This window comes from Lissotriton helveticus, chromosome 2_1, assembly GCF_964261635.1.
Source record: "Lissotriton helveticus chromosome 2_1, aLisHel1.1, whole genome shotgun sequence".
NCBI lineage: Eukaryota > Metazoa > Chordata > Amphibia > Caudata > Salamandridae > Lissotriton > Lissotriton helveticus.
Genome location: NC_136059.1, coordinates 1,119,198,406 through 1,119,215,154, shown reverse-complemented (window position 1 = coordinate 1,119,215,154; position 16,749 = coordinate 1,119,198,406). Strand labels below are relative to the sequence as shown.

At 43.7% G+C, this 16,749-nt stretch overlaps 1 protein-coding gene across 2 annotated transcripts in view; it reads right to left on the bottom strand.

The window, feature by feature from the left end:
• The window catches only part of PRSS12 (serine protease 12), a 641,810-nt gene that overhangs the window by 467,508 nt on the left and 157,553 nt on the right, over positions 1–16,749 (bottom strand). For both annotated transcript variants that reach the window (XM_078675945.1, XM_078675946.1), the window contains exon 2: positions 962–1,103. In XM_078675945.1, coding sequence (XP_078532071.1) covers positions 962–1,103 — 142 coding nt within the window. The remainder of the gene's footprint in view (positions 1–961; positions 1,104–16,749) is intronic.

Here is a 16,749-nt window from a genome sequence, read left to right as displayed (position 1 = left end):
TCAAAGGCAAGCTAAAAGTCGCTGAGTAATAGGAGGGGTAGCTGGTTTGTAGACTGTTAATGCATTGTGATGTAGTGTTCTTTACAGAGGGGAAGCTTCAACTCTTTCCTAAATTGGAGCAGCGTTGGAGAGGTCCACATGGATAAGTCAATGTCACTCCAGATTCTGGGTTGCATAGGAGGATTGGGAGATACACGTGAATGGGTAATAACAGGGTTAAAGTGGGAAGGGTAAGAAGTAGATAGGAGAAGAGGAAACGGGCGTAGCAGGGTTACAAGTGAGGAAACGGCTAAGAAGAGGTTATGGTAGGGAGAGGATGAAGAGGAGAGACAAGAGGATGAAAATAAAAGAGAGAGATTGAGAGAGTTTGAATATAAGCTGGGGAAAGAGAGTTGTCTGATAATGAATTACAAAATATAAATACATTTTTCCTCTTGATCTCTCTTTGTGCTGAGTGGACTGCGCAAAGGACCTGACAGCGGGTGGTCAGGTTCTGATTATACAGGCAAGTCCCCAAATGTGACAGCCAGGCTGACATTTTACAAAATGATTTGGCTGTGAGGTAAACTCCAAAACATTCTGAAGGAAAACAAAATAACCTATCTGGGACCCTATTTCAGGGTGAGGGCGAAGGGTAATACATATTAATTTAGCCTTGCCCTATCATTAGGAGTTTTATTAAAGTAGCGAAAATGGAATTGCAGTTGCACTACTGTCAGACAGAAGACAGTTTTAATGAAGCCACTGAACAATATACCTGTAGGACTTGCCAAATGAGAATATGTGTTTGAAACCTGAAGAGCCCTTTAAATGTTTAAAAGTTGGCTGTGCTTTGATCTGCTGTGAGTAAATCTTTTTTAAAAACGTAACCGCCAATCAAATGATCTGTGTATGAAAGCACAGCACTGTAAGTACAGCTTGGTCCTTTAACTTCCGGTCGGTACTGTGGCCATGCACTCACCCAAGCTGGAGCTGGCGACACACCACCGTGGCATCATTATCATCCCAGCGCCTGCTGCAGATGGTTCCCCAAGCTCCGTTCAAGTAGACTTCCACTGTGCTCCCGCCAGATCCGCTCTTCCCCTCTCGGAGACGGACAGAGCCTGTAGGAGTGAAAAGTAAAACTGTTTAGAGGCAGTAAGGAGCAGGTACAAAGAAAGCTCTGGTCAACCTCTTTGAAAACTTTTTTAGCACACTGTAACAAGTTCTCTGTGGTCCTGATGGTACATTCAATTACCCTTATCCAAGGAAATGTTCTAGAGTCCACGTCGCCAATTAAATAGAGTTCTGTAATGAATTTAGCATCACTGGCTGAAGGAACCATGACGTGTTGTGTAATGGGATGTCAACTACAAGCAGTCTGGAACCCTGGCAACTTATGGGCCTCTACAGAACGAACATTGAAGTGGAGCAGTGTCTTCGACAGCCAGTTCCACTGCCAGGGATTCGCACCTCTTGGATTAGGTAGGCCAGTGGAGATGTATGTGCATTGGGGCATGACCCTTGGAAATGTCGCCTGCACCCTTCCATCAATGACATTCTAACTGCAAAACCAGGCTCTTATATTATTTACAATTTCCTGATTGTGGCCTGGCTAGATCATCTTCTGATTTCATTAACCCTCTTAAATGTACATGTCAAATCATTATCCCAACCACTGAGAAAGCTGACCTAGGTTAAAGACCTACAGGCCTAGGTTTCGATGATCTACAGGAGAAGATAGAAATCACCTCTTCCAAAACCAGTGTGGAAGATGTGCCTTTTGATCAAACCTCCTCACTGCTCCCGCAATACAATTTCCTTGAATTATACTCACTCGACAAGTTAGCTATCCCCTTATGTCAATTTTAATACGTTTAAAAGGTCCACAGTCTGGTACTCTGCTTTACTTGAAGACAAAAAATGCACTGTTAGAAATTAGGTTTCCGGTTGGCAGAGGTACACACCCTGTCCAAGCAGGAACCACAATCCTCCTGTGAAATTCCTAGGGCAACTTCAAAATATATTTAAATAAACATGCTATAAACAGTATATTTAAGAGAGAGAGAGGCTGACACTCTAGGTTAGAAAAATACAAAAATATTTTTTATTATTTAATCTTTTCATTAAATATAGTTCAATATATACATTTCAGAAACGTTTTATTGGCAAACTGACCTAGAAAGTTGGTTGAAATGTTGAAAGAGGCATGCACCCAAGTGACTAAATGTGAAATTGATGATTTTACAACATACATCAACAATAAATTAGCCATGTCAGACAGGAATTCTGTTTCTCCAGTGTGGATATCTTTGGCATTAATATATCTAATTAAGCAAATACACCATGGACATATTTTAGACAAGCCATGGAAGATTCACTCAAAGACATAGGGCCACATGTATTAAAGTTCCATGTTGCATTCACTAGATAGCGAATTTTAGGTAATCGCTGTTTAGGGAATGCAAAATGGTATGTAAGAAAATAGCAATTCCTACAGAGTCGCAATCGTAATTAGGGAATCACTATTAGGAAATGCTACTCCATTTGATCCTATTCAAATTCGAATAATCTTTATTCAGATACATAATATCCATAAAAGCACAGATCAAAAAACCAGAAAGATTACATTAAAAAACATTTTCAGTGTGAAAACAATAAATAATAGGGACTTGTATATGTGGCGTGATCAGAGATGTAAGTATTAGATGGCTCCGTTATTCATAACAGTAGCAGCATAGTGTGATAAGTGCAAATATGCAATTGATACAACAATTTAAGTTAATATAAGGACAACCAGAAACAAACAAATAACAACACAACACAATATGTTAAAATACAGTGAGGTCTTAGGAAATAGCAGCATAATAAAAGTGCATAAAGATATAAACTATATGTACGAAACCATGATAGTTAAGGCAACAGTTTCTACAGAGCACCACCCAACATTATAAATTATGATTCTCAACAAGTGACAGCTAGATGTAATCAAGTGAGATCAGATGTTTTTAAAGGGTACTCATTGAAGCGTGTGAACGAACTGCCGCCTTCAGAAAGGAAATTACTCTAAAGGTTAAATCTGCACTCTTAAGATAAAGAATTTCAATTTAGGCTATTTGTTCCTATTGCCCTAAAGGTCCATAGGTGCAAATGGTTTTGTATTACCTAATTTGGGATTCCCTTCTTCAAAACCAAGAGTGCCCGGGGGCTTCAGGGCTCCCTGAAGCACCCCAAAAAAATGTGCACATGTAAAGTGCACACATGCCCTAGAAGGCATGTGTGCGTTACATGGTACTTTGAAAATGCATTTTTTGTTCATTTTCAAAAATTGCACATGGTTACCATAGACTTGGAGTCGATGGCAATAGCATTTCCTAAATGCCCAGTTTGCATTTAGGAAATTCTTGGTACATGTGCTTAGGAAATCGAAATTGCAATTCCCTATTTCGAGTTGCAATTTTAGGTAATCGCAAAAAATTGTGCCAAAGCCTTTCATACATCTTGAAAGGCTATTTTGCGTTCACAAAGAGTCAAATTTAGCGATTTGCACCGTTTGCAATTGCAAAATAGGTTGATACATGTGACCCCAAAGTGAATTGCATGAAATCCTTCTGCTAGGAGGCAAACCCATTACCTTCACACCTGACTAAAAAACTGCCAAACCCTAGTACCAGATGCACTTAAAATCATCACTGTTTTCCTGAAACATTAGTGCGTTCCAGGCCTCATGAAAGCTGGCCATGTAAGACCTCTACTTAAGAAACAATAGATCACTCAAATCCTCTGGAAAAATCTGTCCTGTCAAAACGCTTCCATTCCAGAAATCATGGAAAACTTGGCTCCATTTCATTTTAAGGGTTAACAACTTTTTGGGGTGATTTTCAGTCAGGACTGAAACCTGTTTAGTGGCAGTAGTTACCCTAAAATATCTGATGAAAATGGCAGTTGATCCCCTAGTCTGTTAGATTTACCCTCGGTCTTTAATACAGTAGACCATAAAATCCTCCTCTAACCTCAAAGAAACACTCAGTCTTAATAATGCTGTAGTAACATTGATTTAAACCTTTCTCAGGTATAAATGTGTAGAGATTGGTGAGAGTCTCTCTAAACTCAACCCCCTACCCCCTGGTATTCTCAAGGGCTCAAAATATTTGTACACCTATTTTTTATCATCTATGTTGAACCCCTTTGGGTCTTAGTGATTGAACTAGGTGTCTGTTTCGTATTTAAGCTGATGATACCCAGTTATACCTTAATTACCACTAACTCTGACCACTCAGTCCTGTCCTCCTGTAAAGGGTGAGTGAAAAATAAACACCTAAACTGAATGAACTAAAAACAGAATGTATTCTCGCCTTACCAAACTCTGATTACCGTATGAATGTAAATTGGATAAAGGAGATTCAGACTGCTGGCTTTCAGCCCCAAATCAGACAAAACCTTACGAGTCAGATTTGATTTAAAAAAAACGAACTAACCTTGAAGTCCAGATTATAAATCTGGCTTACAGGGTAGTTTTACAATTAAAATAATTTTGCAACTACAAACATTTTTTTTTAACAGCCTGTTGACGTAAAAACTGCATTCAGTGATGTAACAAAATCTCAGGGGGCCCCCTGCAAAGTATTTGGAGGGCCCTCCCACACAGTCAGGAGCTCTCAGGCCTGGGGCCGGCAGCCCGCGCACAGTGCCGTCCAGTGTGTGGCGCATGAGTACACAAGAGCAAACTAACTGGTCCCAGACTCAGTGAGCAGCCCTGCCAAGCCCCACGCATCTTGCTTAAGTATAACACATTCTGTACTTTGTTGCGCATCACTGCAAGCCTCCTGAATCGTCACATGATCACAGGTATCACCTCACCTCATTTAGTTAGAGCTTGACGGCCGTAGCGGGCATCGGGTGTTTCCCCTGGAGGCAGGACAGGTGGGGGCCCATTTTTCAACAGTAGGGACCGGTTTTGTTGCGGTGCTTCTATATCGGCCCCCAGTAACAAACACAGCACTGGGGGGGCTGGTTTGTCAAAAAATGCCAAGGCAGGTTTAGGTTTCCAGTCCGACCCAGCATTTTACAATTTTGCACTTTACACCTAAATCATGCACAATTCTAACTGATGAGCCAGCTCGCCGGGGCCTTTAGCAGTTAACTCTTGGATAATTTACAGGGCCGGCTTTAGGGCAGTGCGACAGGTGCGGCCGCACAGGGCACTGACCTGTGGAGGGGGCCGCCGACCTCAGGGGGGGTGCTGCGTTTAGCAATACCTTTTGATTGTAGAGATGAGGGGTACTTTTGCTCGGTGGTAGTGAGAGAATCTGAGGAGAAGGTCATGGGGTGGGGGCGCCAAAAATTATTGCCGCACCGGGCGCCACCAGCGCTAAAGCCGGCCCTGATGTTTTACAGGAGGGGGCGTTCCTTACTCTGGGCGGGATCGTGTCTCTTGGATCAACCCCCTCGGAGCCTCCTTCAACAGTGATTGGGTGAGGATGAGTGTGCACACATGCCCTAGAAGGCATGTGAGCGTTACATGGTACTTTGAAAATGCATTTTTTGTTCATTTTCAAAAATTGCACATGGTTACCATAGACTTGGAGTCGATGGCAATAGCATTTCCTAAATGCCCAGTTTGCATTTAGGAAATTCTTGGTACATGTGCTTAGGGAATCGAAATTGCAATTCCCTATTTCGAGTTGCAATTTTAGGTAATCGCAAAAAATTGTGCCAAAGCCTTTCATACATCTTGAAAGGCTATTTTGCATTCACAAAGAGTCAAACTTAGCGATTTGCACCGTTTGCAATTGCAAAATAGGTTGATACATGTGACCCCAAAGTGAATTGCATGAAATCCTTCTGCTAGGAGGCAAACCCATTACCTCCACACCTGACTAAAAAAACTGCCAAACCCTAGTACCAGATGCACTTAAAATCATCACTGTTTTCCTGAAACATTAGTGCGTTCCAGGCCTCATGAAAGCTGGCCATGTAAGACCTCTACGAAACAATAGATCACTCAAATCCTCTGGAAAAATCTGTCCTGTCAAAACGCTTCCATTCCAGAAATCATGGAAAACTTGGCTCCATTTCATTTTAAGGGTTAACAGCTTTTTGGGGTGATTTTCAGTCAGGACTGAAACCTGTTTAGTGGCAGTAGTTACCCTAAAATATCTGATGAAAATGACAGTTGATCCTTTAGTCTGTTAGATTTATCCTCGGTCTTTAATACAGTAGACTATAAAATCCTCCTCTAACCTCAAAGAAACACTCAGTCTTAATAATGCTGTAGTAACATTGATTTAAACCTTTCTCAGGTATAAATGTGTAGAGATTGGTGAGAGTCTCTCTAAACTCAACCCCCTACCCCATGGTATTCTCAAGGGCTCAAAATATTTGTACACCTATTTTTTATCATCTATGTTGAACCCCTTTGGGTCTTAGTGATTGAACTAGGTGTCTGTTTCGTATTTAAGCTGATGATACCCAGTTATACCTTAATTACCACTAACTCTGACCACTCAGTCCTGTCCTCCTGTAAAGGGTGAGTGAAAAATAAACACCTAAACTGAATGAACTAAAAACAGAATGTATTCTCGCCTTACCAAACTCTGATTACCGTATGAATGTAAATTGGATAAAGGAGATTCAGACTGCTGGCTTTCAGCCCCAAATCAGACAAAACCTTACGAGTCAGATTTGATTTAAAAAAAACAAAAACAAACCTTGAAGTCCAGATTATAAATCTGGCTTACAGGGTAGTTTTACAATTAAAATAATTTTGCAACTACAAACATTTTTTTTTTAACAGCCTGTTGACCTAAAAACTGCATTCAGTGATGTAACAAAATCTCAGGGGGCCCCCTGCAAAGTATTTGGAGGGCCCTCCCACACAGTCGGGAGCTCTCAGGCCAGGGGCCGGCAGCCCGCGCACAGTGCCGTCCAGTGTGTGGCGCATGAGTACACAAGAGCAAACTAACTGGTCCCAGACTCAGTGAGCAGCCCTGCCAAGCCCCACGCATCTTGCTTAAGTATAACACATTCTGTACTTTGTTGCGCATCACTGCAAGCCTCCTGAATGGTCACATGATCAGAGGTATCACCTCACCTCATTTAGTTAGAGCTTGACGGCCGTAGCGGGCATCGGGTGTTTCCCCTGGAGGCAGGACAGGTGGGGGCCCATTTTTCAACAGTAGGGACCGGTTTTGTTGCGGTGCTTCTATATCGGCCCCCAGTAACAAACACAGCACTGGGGGGGCTGGTTTGTCAAAAAATGCCAAGGCAGGTTTAGGTTTCCAGTCCGACCCAGCATTTTACAATTTTGCACTTTACACCTAAATCATGCACAATTCTAACTGATGAGCCAGCTCGCCGGGGCCTTTAGCAGTTAACTCTTGGATAATTTACAGGGCCGGCTTTAGGGCAGTGCGACAGGTGCGGCCGCACAGGGCACTGACCTGTGGAGGGGGCCGCCGACCTCAGGGGGGGGTGCTGTGTTTAGCAATACCTTATGATTGTAGAGATGAGGGGTACTTTTGCTCGGTGGTAGTGAGAGAATCTGAGGAGAAGGTCATGGGGTGGGGGCGCCAAAAATTATTGTCGCACCGGGCGCCACCAGCGCTAAAGCCGGCCCTGATGTTTTACAGGAGGCGGCGTTCCTTACTCTGGGCGGGATCGTGTCTCTTGGATCAACCCCCTCGGAGCCTCCTTCAACAGTGATTGGGTGAGGATGAGTGTGCACCCATTCTGCACCAATCAGCTTGCTGCTGCGCCTCAACCATGAAGCTGACCTGGTGCCCGAGGAAAGAGTAGTGCAGGAGTTGGAGCACCTCCCCAACACAATGCAAGTTGTTCCACTGCCGAGAAGTAGAAGAGTCACAGATGAGACCCCGCGCCCTACTGGCCTAGGCTGAGGCAAGTCTTGGGGTCAGGGCCTGTTGTAAACGTATCTAGGACCCTATTTAAAAATCCCCGATTTATGCCCTTATGTGGTTATAACAAATCATATCCTTATAAAGGCATAAGAATCATATCCATATTAAGCCATAGCCAATGCAGTCCAAATATGGCAAGGCTACTCCCATAGACTCCTAGAAAGCACAACGCGTTCTTAAACAAACCAAGCCTCCAGTAGCCCGGGAATTCCCCCTGCTTCTGTATTGATTTGTCCTAGAACTCCTGGAGTCCTGAAAGAACTGCGAGTTCTTAGTGACGTCTTATGTCAACCTTACGTCAAACTCGGCACCTTCCAGGTATAAATATACCAGCATCTGCCCTAGCAAAACACACGGTGGTTTGGAGTAGATCGGCTATCTACTTACCCGGCTCCCTGCTGAAGCGAGTGCCGATGGAAGCCAACCCTCCCATTGACGCACTGAGTGAGACGCTGTCTTTTCTCCTGCCGAGAAATCCATCTCCAGTGTTTCCCGGTCACCCTTGCGGGTTGCTGTGAGATCGAGTCCTGGGAGAGAGATACAAGACCTCCTTCATTCTATAAACAAGGTACGGAGCTGATTAGACCCTTAGAGAATTTTTGATTCAGATTCTTGGTAGAAACTATCTTAACTTAAACTGCAGCTCACTTACTCCTTCCCACGTACTAGGCTTAGGTTAGGTACACCGGGGTAGGCGCATCTTAGAAGCACCAGTTGAGTACGTTTAGTCATGGTTTTATCTATGTATATATTTTATCTATTTTAAACACCGTATGGCTTAGAAACCATACCATGCTTTTACAGTATTATTTCATAATACTCCTTTTACTGTACGCACTTTACTTTATGACAAGTATTGCAATTGTGGCAACTCACTTCTCTTGCACTGAGTAAAATAGTTATCTATTGTTTCGCGACTCTGTATACTCCTTATTCTGGAGGGAGCAAAGTTGTCATGTTTATGCGGTTGTCAGAAACGAATCCCTTATTGTCTATTCAGGAAAGTTAACACTTCTTGTTTACTCGAGAAAGTTTCTAGTGACCTCTGAGCTAGCTGGCATTCATAATTAAGTCTAACATATTCAATAGAGACCTAGTTGACCTAAGTCCTACGTCTAAACTATCGTTTATGTTATTCCAATGCGCAGAGCCTATTGGGAATATAGGAACTACACTACACGAGTGCAGTGTGTGGTTCTGTAATTCTCAAACCTGACTCCATTTTAGTCTTGCCCTCACGTAGGCCTGTGAAGTAGGCCCAACGAACAAGTGGTCTGCCCTTCTGAGTTCGTGCATATATTAACTTGGGTTTTTCTGACTCTGAATTAACTGCAGAGAGAGAGTAACCCTTTTCACCTGAAACTGACCTTTTGCAAAAACCAGTTTCACTAGCTGAGCCTTTAGTTTCTTTGCACATATCTTATCCTAAACAATATCTAAATTGTTTCTTTCCTTACAACTTTCTTTTCTAAACATGGGTTTTTGCCATGTGTCGTGACTGCCATCTGGTGTTGCCTTTTACTAGGCCTCAGAAGTTAAGTCTGCGAGCAAAGCAGTCTGACCTTTTTTGGGTCATATATACATTAACTAAGGTTTTGTTCGTGCACTGGAGTTAATTTCAGAAGCTGGCCTTTCACCTAGAATTGATCCTGCCAAGCCAATTTCCCTGCAAGATCGTTATCCACTTTTCCCAATCACCATTCAAGACATTTGTTAACTTTTAAGTTTCTTTACGTTTCTGTTATCTTGCACATTATCTGAAACTACTTTTCTTTACTGTTTCTTCATTTCATGGGTTACGCTTTCAATTAAGGGTTTGTTCGGCCCTTCCAGATTATTATTTAGATATGTCTAAATATTAACTTGTGGGTTGGGACACTGTAAAATGAGCTTTACTGTATGATGCTGTGTGATGTCATGTATTTTCTATTGGTTGAATTTGGTGCAGGGGCGTGCATTTTAAATGTGCATTTTAAATGTACCTTTTTGTGTATAAATAGGGATGTCTCGCCTTAGTAAAATTGAGCAGTTTCTTGAGTTGTACACCGTGCTGTATTACTGGGATTTCTGCTACTAGCTGCAGCTAATAAATTTGATCTCTGACGCCACCTAGAAGTATTCCGTGTCTCTGTATACCAAGGCAAGGGCTTTGGGCGTGTCCCTGGCGCCGCTGGGTACTTGAAAACCCAGTTCTTCAGTTGGCGCCCAACGTGGGGCGACTTCAGTGGTACCGGTCCAAGCCCGAAGATTGCGAGGAGCCACGTGAGGAAATTCTGGAGGACGGCCCCCACTTCATCGACCCCTACATGTCGACGTGGACCGAAGGTCTTTTCTGCGAGGCTTCCCGCTTTCCAACGGCTACGAAGGACTGCGGCCCTGACTGTCGCCTTGCCTTGGACCCTCCGATTGATGTTTGTAAAGCGAGACGATAGACGGTCTTCTGGTGGCGTGACAGATATTTGGTTAAGTATAAGTGGGTCGCTCCCACGACTTTGTCTGGTTCCTTGCTTTTGATTTGGTTGCTGCAGTACCCAAAGCCGAAGGGCTTGTATATTTACGAGTGTATCATTTTTTGATTCCCTTTGAAGTTTGAAACCAGACTAGTGAGCAAGATGCCTGGTCTTGGTAAATTTGGTAATTGGTTTGTTTGTGGTAGTAACAGGGATTCCCGATTGGAGGATTCACGTCCGATACCTCCGGTTGGAACTCCGACTTATGACCTTTATTCAAAACACGGAGTGGGCCCTATTACTTATAATGAAGTATGGGTCCACTACACTAAAAAGGATGGTGTTTTGCAATGGCCCCACATGGTAGTTTTGAAACAGAGATTTTAGACAATCTAGAAGTTAAGCTATTTAAGAAGAAAGCCCGGCCGGCAATGTTTGACTCTTTCCGCCTTTGGCGTAAGGAAGCCAAACAGAGCGAAATTAAACAAGCAAAGAGAGATAGGAATGATAAGAATATGTCAGTACTACAAGCTGCTAGACAGTTTAAGGAAGATGGAGAAGAGCGTGCGAGTGAAGTTTTAGATAGACAGCGTTGCATGGCCATAGATAAATGTTATCCGGCCTTGCCGTCTTCTCCTCCGAAAGTGATGGAAGACCCTGAAAAAGATCCTTTGATCTCTCATTTACTGAGATTGCCTCCTCCCTATGTGCAGGGTGCTACTGCGCCTCTATTACCCCCGGTTGTTCCACCCTTTGTTGTTCAACCTCCTGCTGTTGTTCAGCCACCCGGTACTCCACAGATGGTTTTGCCTCCTCCTGCGCAACCCATTCTAGGGTCGCCAGCCTTGCTATCAGCTTTGCCTCAAACTCCTTTGCCTTCTGCTTCTGCATCTTCGATTTCTACTGTTCTTGTCCCTACACCTTCTTTGCCTCAGAATACTTATTCTCCTGTTCTTATGTCTACTTCTTCCCCTTCTGCTCGAAAACGAATGACCGAGACTGTTGTTAATCTGTTGTCACCATTGTTTGGGTCACTGGATATGACCCCTGTTTCGGAGCGTAAGCAGAGTCGTAGTCAGCTTCCTGGTTCTGAGGAACGGGCTATGTTGGATTTGTTGGCTCGTAAATGGATTTTAAATGTCTCAAGGTATAGTTTGCCAGCGGTTATGGATGTTTTCTTTCAGTGGGAGCCGCCTAAGCAAAGGTATGTTTTTAATATGTTGTGTATGTTTTTGCGTCAGGAATGAGAAGATAATGATTTAGGTTTGATCCCGCAGGAACTACTTGATGTTCAGTCGGATTTTGCTAAAGGGATGATAGTAGAATCTGATATTACAGATGCCGTAGAGACGATACTGGCTTTTAGATCTAGCCTTCCGCCTCAGACATTGTATGAACCTGATTCTTCTGTTAGAAGAAAAGCAAGACAGTATCCAATGAGAGAAGTTCCCCCAATTTGGAAGGAAGGGGACCCAAATGCTAATCCAGTTATTCTGCCGCATTTTCAGCGAATATGGGTACATGTCTCTTGGAAGAGAGCAGAGGTCTTGGCTCTTAAGCAGACCTTACCTGACCCTCGTAAGAATCCTGCTGGTTATTACAAGGAGTTGTCCCAGACAGTTGAAGCATGTATTATGAATTTAGCTGACATCGATATGTTGATGGGTAATATAGTCCCTCAACCCTTGTGGGCGAAGATTTGTCATGAGAATCATGCTGCTGAATTAGGTGATACCTGGGCAAATATTGTTGCTGCAGATGGTAGACAGGAGGGAGGTGCTAAACCTGAACCTCTAGTTTCAGAATTACCAGGTAGAATTATTAATCTGATGAAAACGATGATGCCCGCTTTACGAGTGAATTGGGATAAGTTAGCAGCATGTAAGCAGAAGAAAGACGAGAGTGTATCTGATTTCTTCACTAGGTTTGAAGAGACGTTTATTGATCATAGTGGTCAGGATATGAGTACGGAGGGTGGTCAAAGGTTGTTTGTGGATAAATTTGTCTTTAATTTGCTTCCCAAACTTTCTAATAAGTTAAAGGACTCTGAGAGTTTATGGGCTGTCTCTTCGTCGGCCCAGATATTGGCTACTGCACAATATTACGAGAATAGGGATAAAGATGAGAAGGATAAAGTGGAGAAGAAAACGAAAGAGTTAAAGACGAAAGTTCTTTTGCAGCAAGCTTATCCGCCTCGTCAGAATCAGCCTCAGTTTCAGCAACCTCCACAATTTCAGAGATTGTTACAGAAGCCTGAGCCTTATGTTCAGCGATTCTTTCCTGGCCCTAATCAGTGTGCTTATTGCAGAGAGGAAGGTCATTACAAGAATAGTTGCCCGGCTTTGTTAGAGCGTGCGAATGGTGTATCTGGTCAGAGAGGTCTTGGTAGTTTTCAGCAAGCTCCTAGGGGTAGGGGACGTGGTGTGATCCCTCAGAATGAGCGTTCCTCTTCCCTACAGAATTCTGCGAATTATTTTGACAGACAGAATGTTCCGAGTGGTCAGTCTGCCCAGTATTATGTTGAGGATTACTATGTCGAAGGTGAGTGTTCTGGTTATAATGATAACTAGGACAGCCAAGGACAAAGAGAGGGAGTAGTGTCAGTTCCAGTAGACCAGAGTGGACCTTATGTTGAAGTGATTACATCAGGTGTGGTAGAACCTTTTCTTTTGGATACTGGTGCGATGAAGAGTTCTATTATGCACTCTAAACTTCCTGGCGCACCTTTGTCAGGCTTGACCAATGTTTCAGTAGGATTTTCAGGCGCCCCGGTTCGTAATCCGGTTTCTAGTCCTTTGTCCCTTACCATTGGCCCTTGTGAATTGGAAGCTCCACTTATTTTAACGACTGGTTGTGGTGAGAATCTGTTGGGTTTGGACTTGCTGAAAAGATTGTATGCGACATTGCATTGTTCTCCTTCGGGAGTACAACTTACCCTTGGTAAGAAAGTGATTTCCCCAATGTATTTGTCTAAGGATTGTTTGCCACTGGAATTGCGTTCGCTTCCTGATACACTTTGGGCTACAGGTCCAAATGATGTTGGTCTTTTGCAGATTCCTCCGTATGTTGTTACTCTTAAGTCGAATGCTAGGCTACCTCGTATTCCCCAATACAAGATTTCGAGCGATGGTGAGAGAGCTCTTTTAGCGATTGTCTATGATCTGGTTGAGAAGGGTGTAGTTGAGGAAACGAGAGGTAATGTGTGTAACAGTCCTGTTTTGCCTGTTCTTAAACGTACTGATGCTTCTCAGCCACCTGTGTACCGGTTTGTGATCGACCTTCGAGAGGTAAACAAGATAGGCGTGCCACAGTTTCCTGTAGTACCTGATATCACTGCTTTGTTGACTTTGATTCCTGCTTCGGCAGCTTGGTTTTCTGTCATCGATTTGAAGAATGCTTTCTTCAGTATTCCTATTGCTGAGGAGAGCAGGGATATTTTTGGCTTCTGATTAGGAGGCCGAAGCTTCCGGTTTAAGAGAGCTCCCCAAGGTTATTGTGAAAGTCCCTCCATCTATAGTCAAGCGTTGAAAACTCAGCTTGACGGTTTTGTGTTACCTGTTGGTGCTACTCTTATTCAGTACGTCGATGATTTGTTGATTACTGCTGGTGATGAAAAGATTTGTAAAGAGGCTACTCTTTCTTTGTTGCAGTATTTGTCTGACCTTCATCATTAAGTGTCACCTTCAAAGTTTCAATATTGTCGCCAAGAAGTGACCTACTTAGGTCATCTCTTGTCGAAGGAGGGAAGGAGATTGACCCCAGAACGAATTCAAGCAATTGCGCAAATGAATGTACCATCCACACAGAGAGAAGTGCGTGCCTTTTTAGGTATTACATCATATTGTAGACAGTGGATCCCCAATTTTTCCTTGCTAGCAAAACCTCTGTTGGCATTGACTCTGAAAGATACTCCGCATCCTCTTCCTTGGTCTGACGAATGTCAGAAAAGTTTTTCTGAACTACGCGATGCATTGTGTTCGGCTCCTGTGTTGGGTACTCCAGACTATAGTAAGCCTTTCACGTTGTACGTGCACGAGAGAGAAGGTTGTGCGTTGTCAGTGTTGACACAACCATTTGGGGACAAGCAGCGTCCATGCGCGTATTTTTCAGCAACGTTAGACCCAGTTGCTAAAGGCATTACCGAGTTGTCTGAGAGCTACAGCTGCAGCGGCTGTTTCTATTCGACAGTCTGCTGGTTTGGTATTGGACAATACGTTGATTGTGATGGTCCAACATGCAGTGGATACCTTATTGAACAGGACTAAGACACAGCACCTTACTAATGCACGTCTGTCAGGTTACGAGTTGACATTGTTGGCTAGTCATGTTCACATTAAACGATGTAATGTGCTGAATCCAGCTACGTTGTTACCGATCTCTACAGAGACGGATCCTCAGGAACAGCATGATTGTTTTCTTCGTACAGAGGAAGAAACGAAAGCTAGAGTTGACCTGAGGGATACTCCCCTTACGGATGTTGATGGTACCCTATGGGTAGATGGTTCGTGTTTTAAGCTTCCGAATGGTGAAACTACTGCAGCGTATGCTATTACAACTTTACATACAGTTGTTGAGACAGCACGCATACCACAGAATTCTGCGCAAGCAGCAGAGTTGATTGCACTGACTAGAGCGTGTGTGTTGTCAGAAGGAAAGCGAGTGAATGTTTACACCGATAGTCAGTATGCGTTTGGTGTTGCCCATAGTTTTGGGCGTTTGTGGCGAGAGCGTGGGTTCCTTACTTCGCATGGGATAAAAATACAGCATGGGCAGTTGGTGAATGAACTTTTGGAATCTCTCACTCTCCCAAAGCAGATTGCGATTGTGAAGTGTAGTGCGCATAAGAAAGTTGTGGACGATGTTGGTCGAGGGAATGCGTTTGCGGATGAAGTTGCGAAGGAAACGGCGAAAGACATGTTGAGCCGTATGTATGTTGCAGGCCCAGCTAATTGGGTTATGGCTGGTGGAATGTGTGAAGACACAATAGAAAGTGTGAAAACGATTCAGGCTGAAGCGACTGAGAAAGAAGTGAGTGTTTGGAGAGAAACTACGGGTATGTTGGATTCGACAGGTTGTTGGGTTGAGTTGTCAGAGCACCAGCGATGGTTGTTACCAGATGCGTATGTGCTTCCAGTTGTTACGATGGCTCATGGATTGGCTCACATTAGTTCAAAAGGGATATCAAGTTGTTGGCTCCGGTATGGCAGAATAGTAGAATTCCCAAATGTGCAGAGAATCTGGTCAAGAATTGTATGGTGTGTTTTAATGCATAATCCTGGCAAGGGAACTCCAACTCCTGCAGGTCATTTTGCTCCTCCAGCGTATCCGTTCGAGGTTCTACAAATAGATTATATACACATGGAAAGATGCAATAACTTGAAGTATGTCCTTGTGGTTGTTTGTGCCTTTTCCAGATGGATAGAGGCCTACCCCCTAAAGGATAATACTGCCTTGTCTACTGCCAAGGTTTTGCTCAAAGAATTTTTCCCTAGGTATGGAATGCCACGGATTGTATGGTCTGACAATGGAAGTGAGTTTGTGGGTCAGATAATGAAGAAAGTGTGTGCGGGCTTGGGCATCAAGCAGAAATTTCATGCTGCGAATCACCCCCAGTCAGCGGGTTTGGTTGAGGGTTATAATGGGACATTGAAGCTTAAGTTAGCGAAAGTGCAAGAAAGCACTGGCCTTACATGGCCCGATGCTTTGCCGTTGGCTCTTATGTCGACAAGGACAACAGTGCATTCTCGTGTGGGACTTAGCCCATATGAGATTGTGTTTGGGCGTCCTGCCAACGTTTGGGGTGTCCCTAGACCGAAGGAATATAGCGACATCGAACATCCTATGCTAATTGACTACTTGCGCGATTTGACTATTAAACTGCGTGTCCTTCATCAACAGGTCCACAACCAGCTCCCATCAGCATCTGTGGACCCAGGCCATACCCTCAATCCACGACAATGGGTGCTCGTGCGTAACTTCCAACGAACAAAGAACCTACAGCCTCGTTGGACTGGTCCCAACCAAATTCTTTTGGCTACTCGGACTGCTGTTAAGGTGTTTGGAAAAAAGAATTGGGTGCACGCTGCCCATACGAAGCGCGTACCCCTGCCTTTACCGTACGACACTTGGGTTAGAGAGGGTGTGGGAGATTTTGAAGGAGAACGTGTCCCTAGGTTTGTCCCTTTTAGTGACGCACAGCTTGAATGGACTCAATCTGAACTGGAAAATGACAATGTGTTGCAAGAAGCTGTTCCTCCACGTTTGAGATTGGACACTACCGAACCTGAACTTTTGTTTACGGACCAAACTGTGCCGACTAAATTACCTTACAACCTCCGATCTCGGAATAAATAAAGAGACTTTGAACATTATTTTTTTCCACACTGAGATCAAAAAGAGAC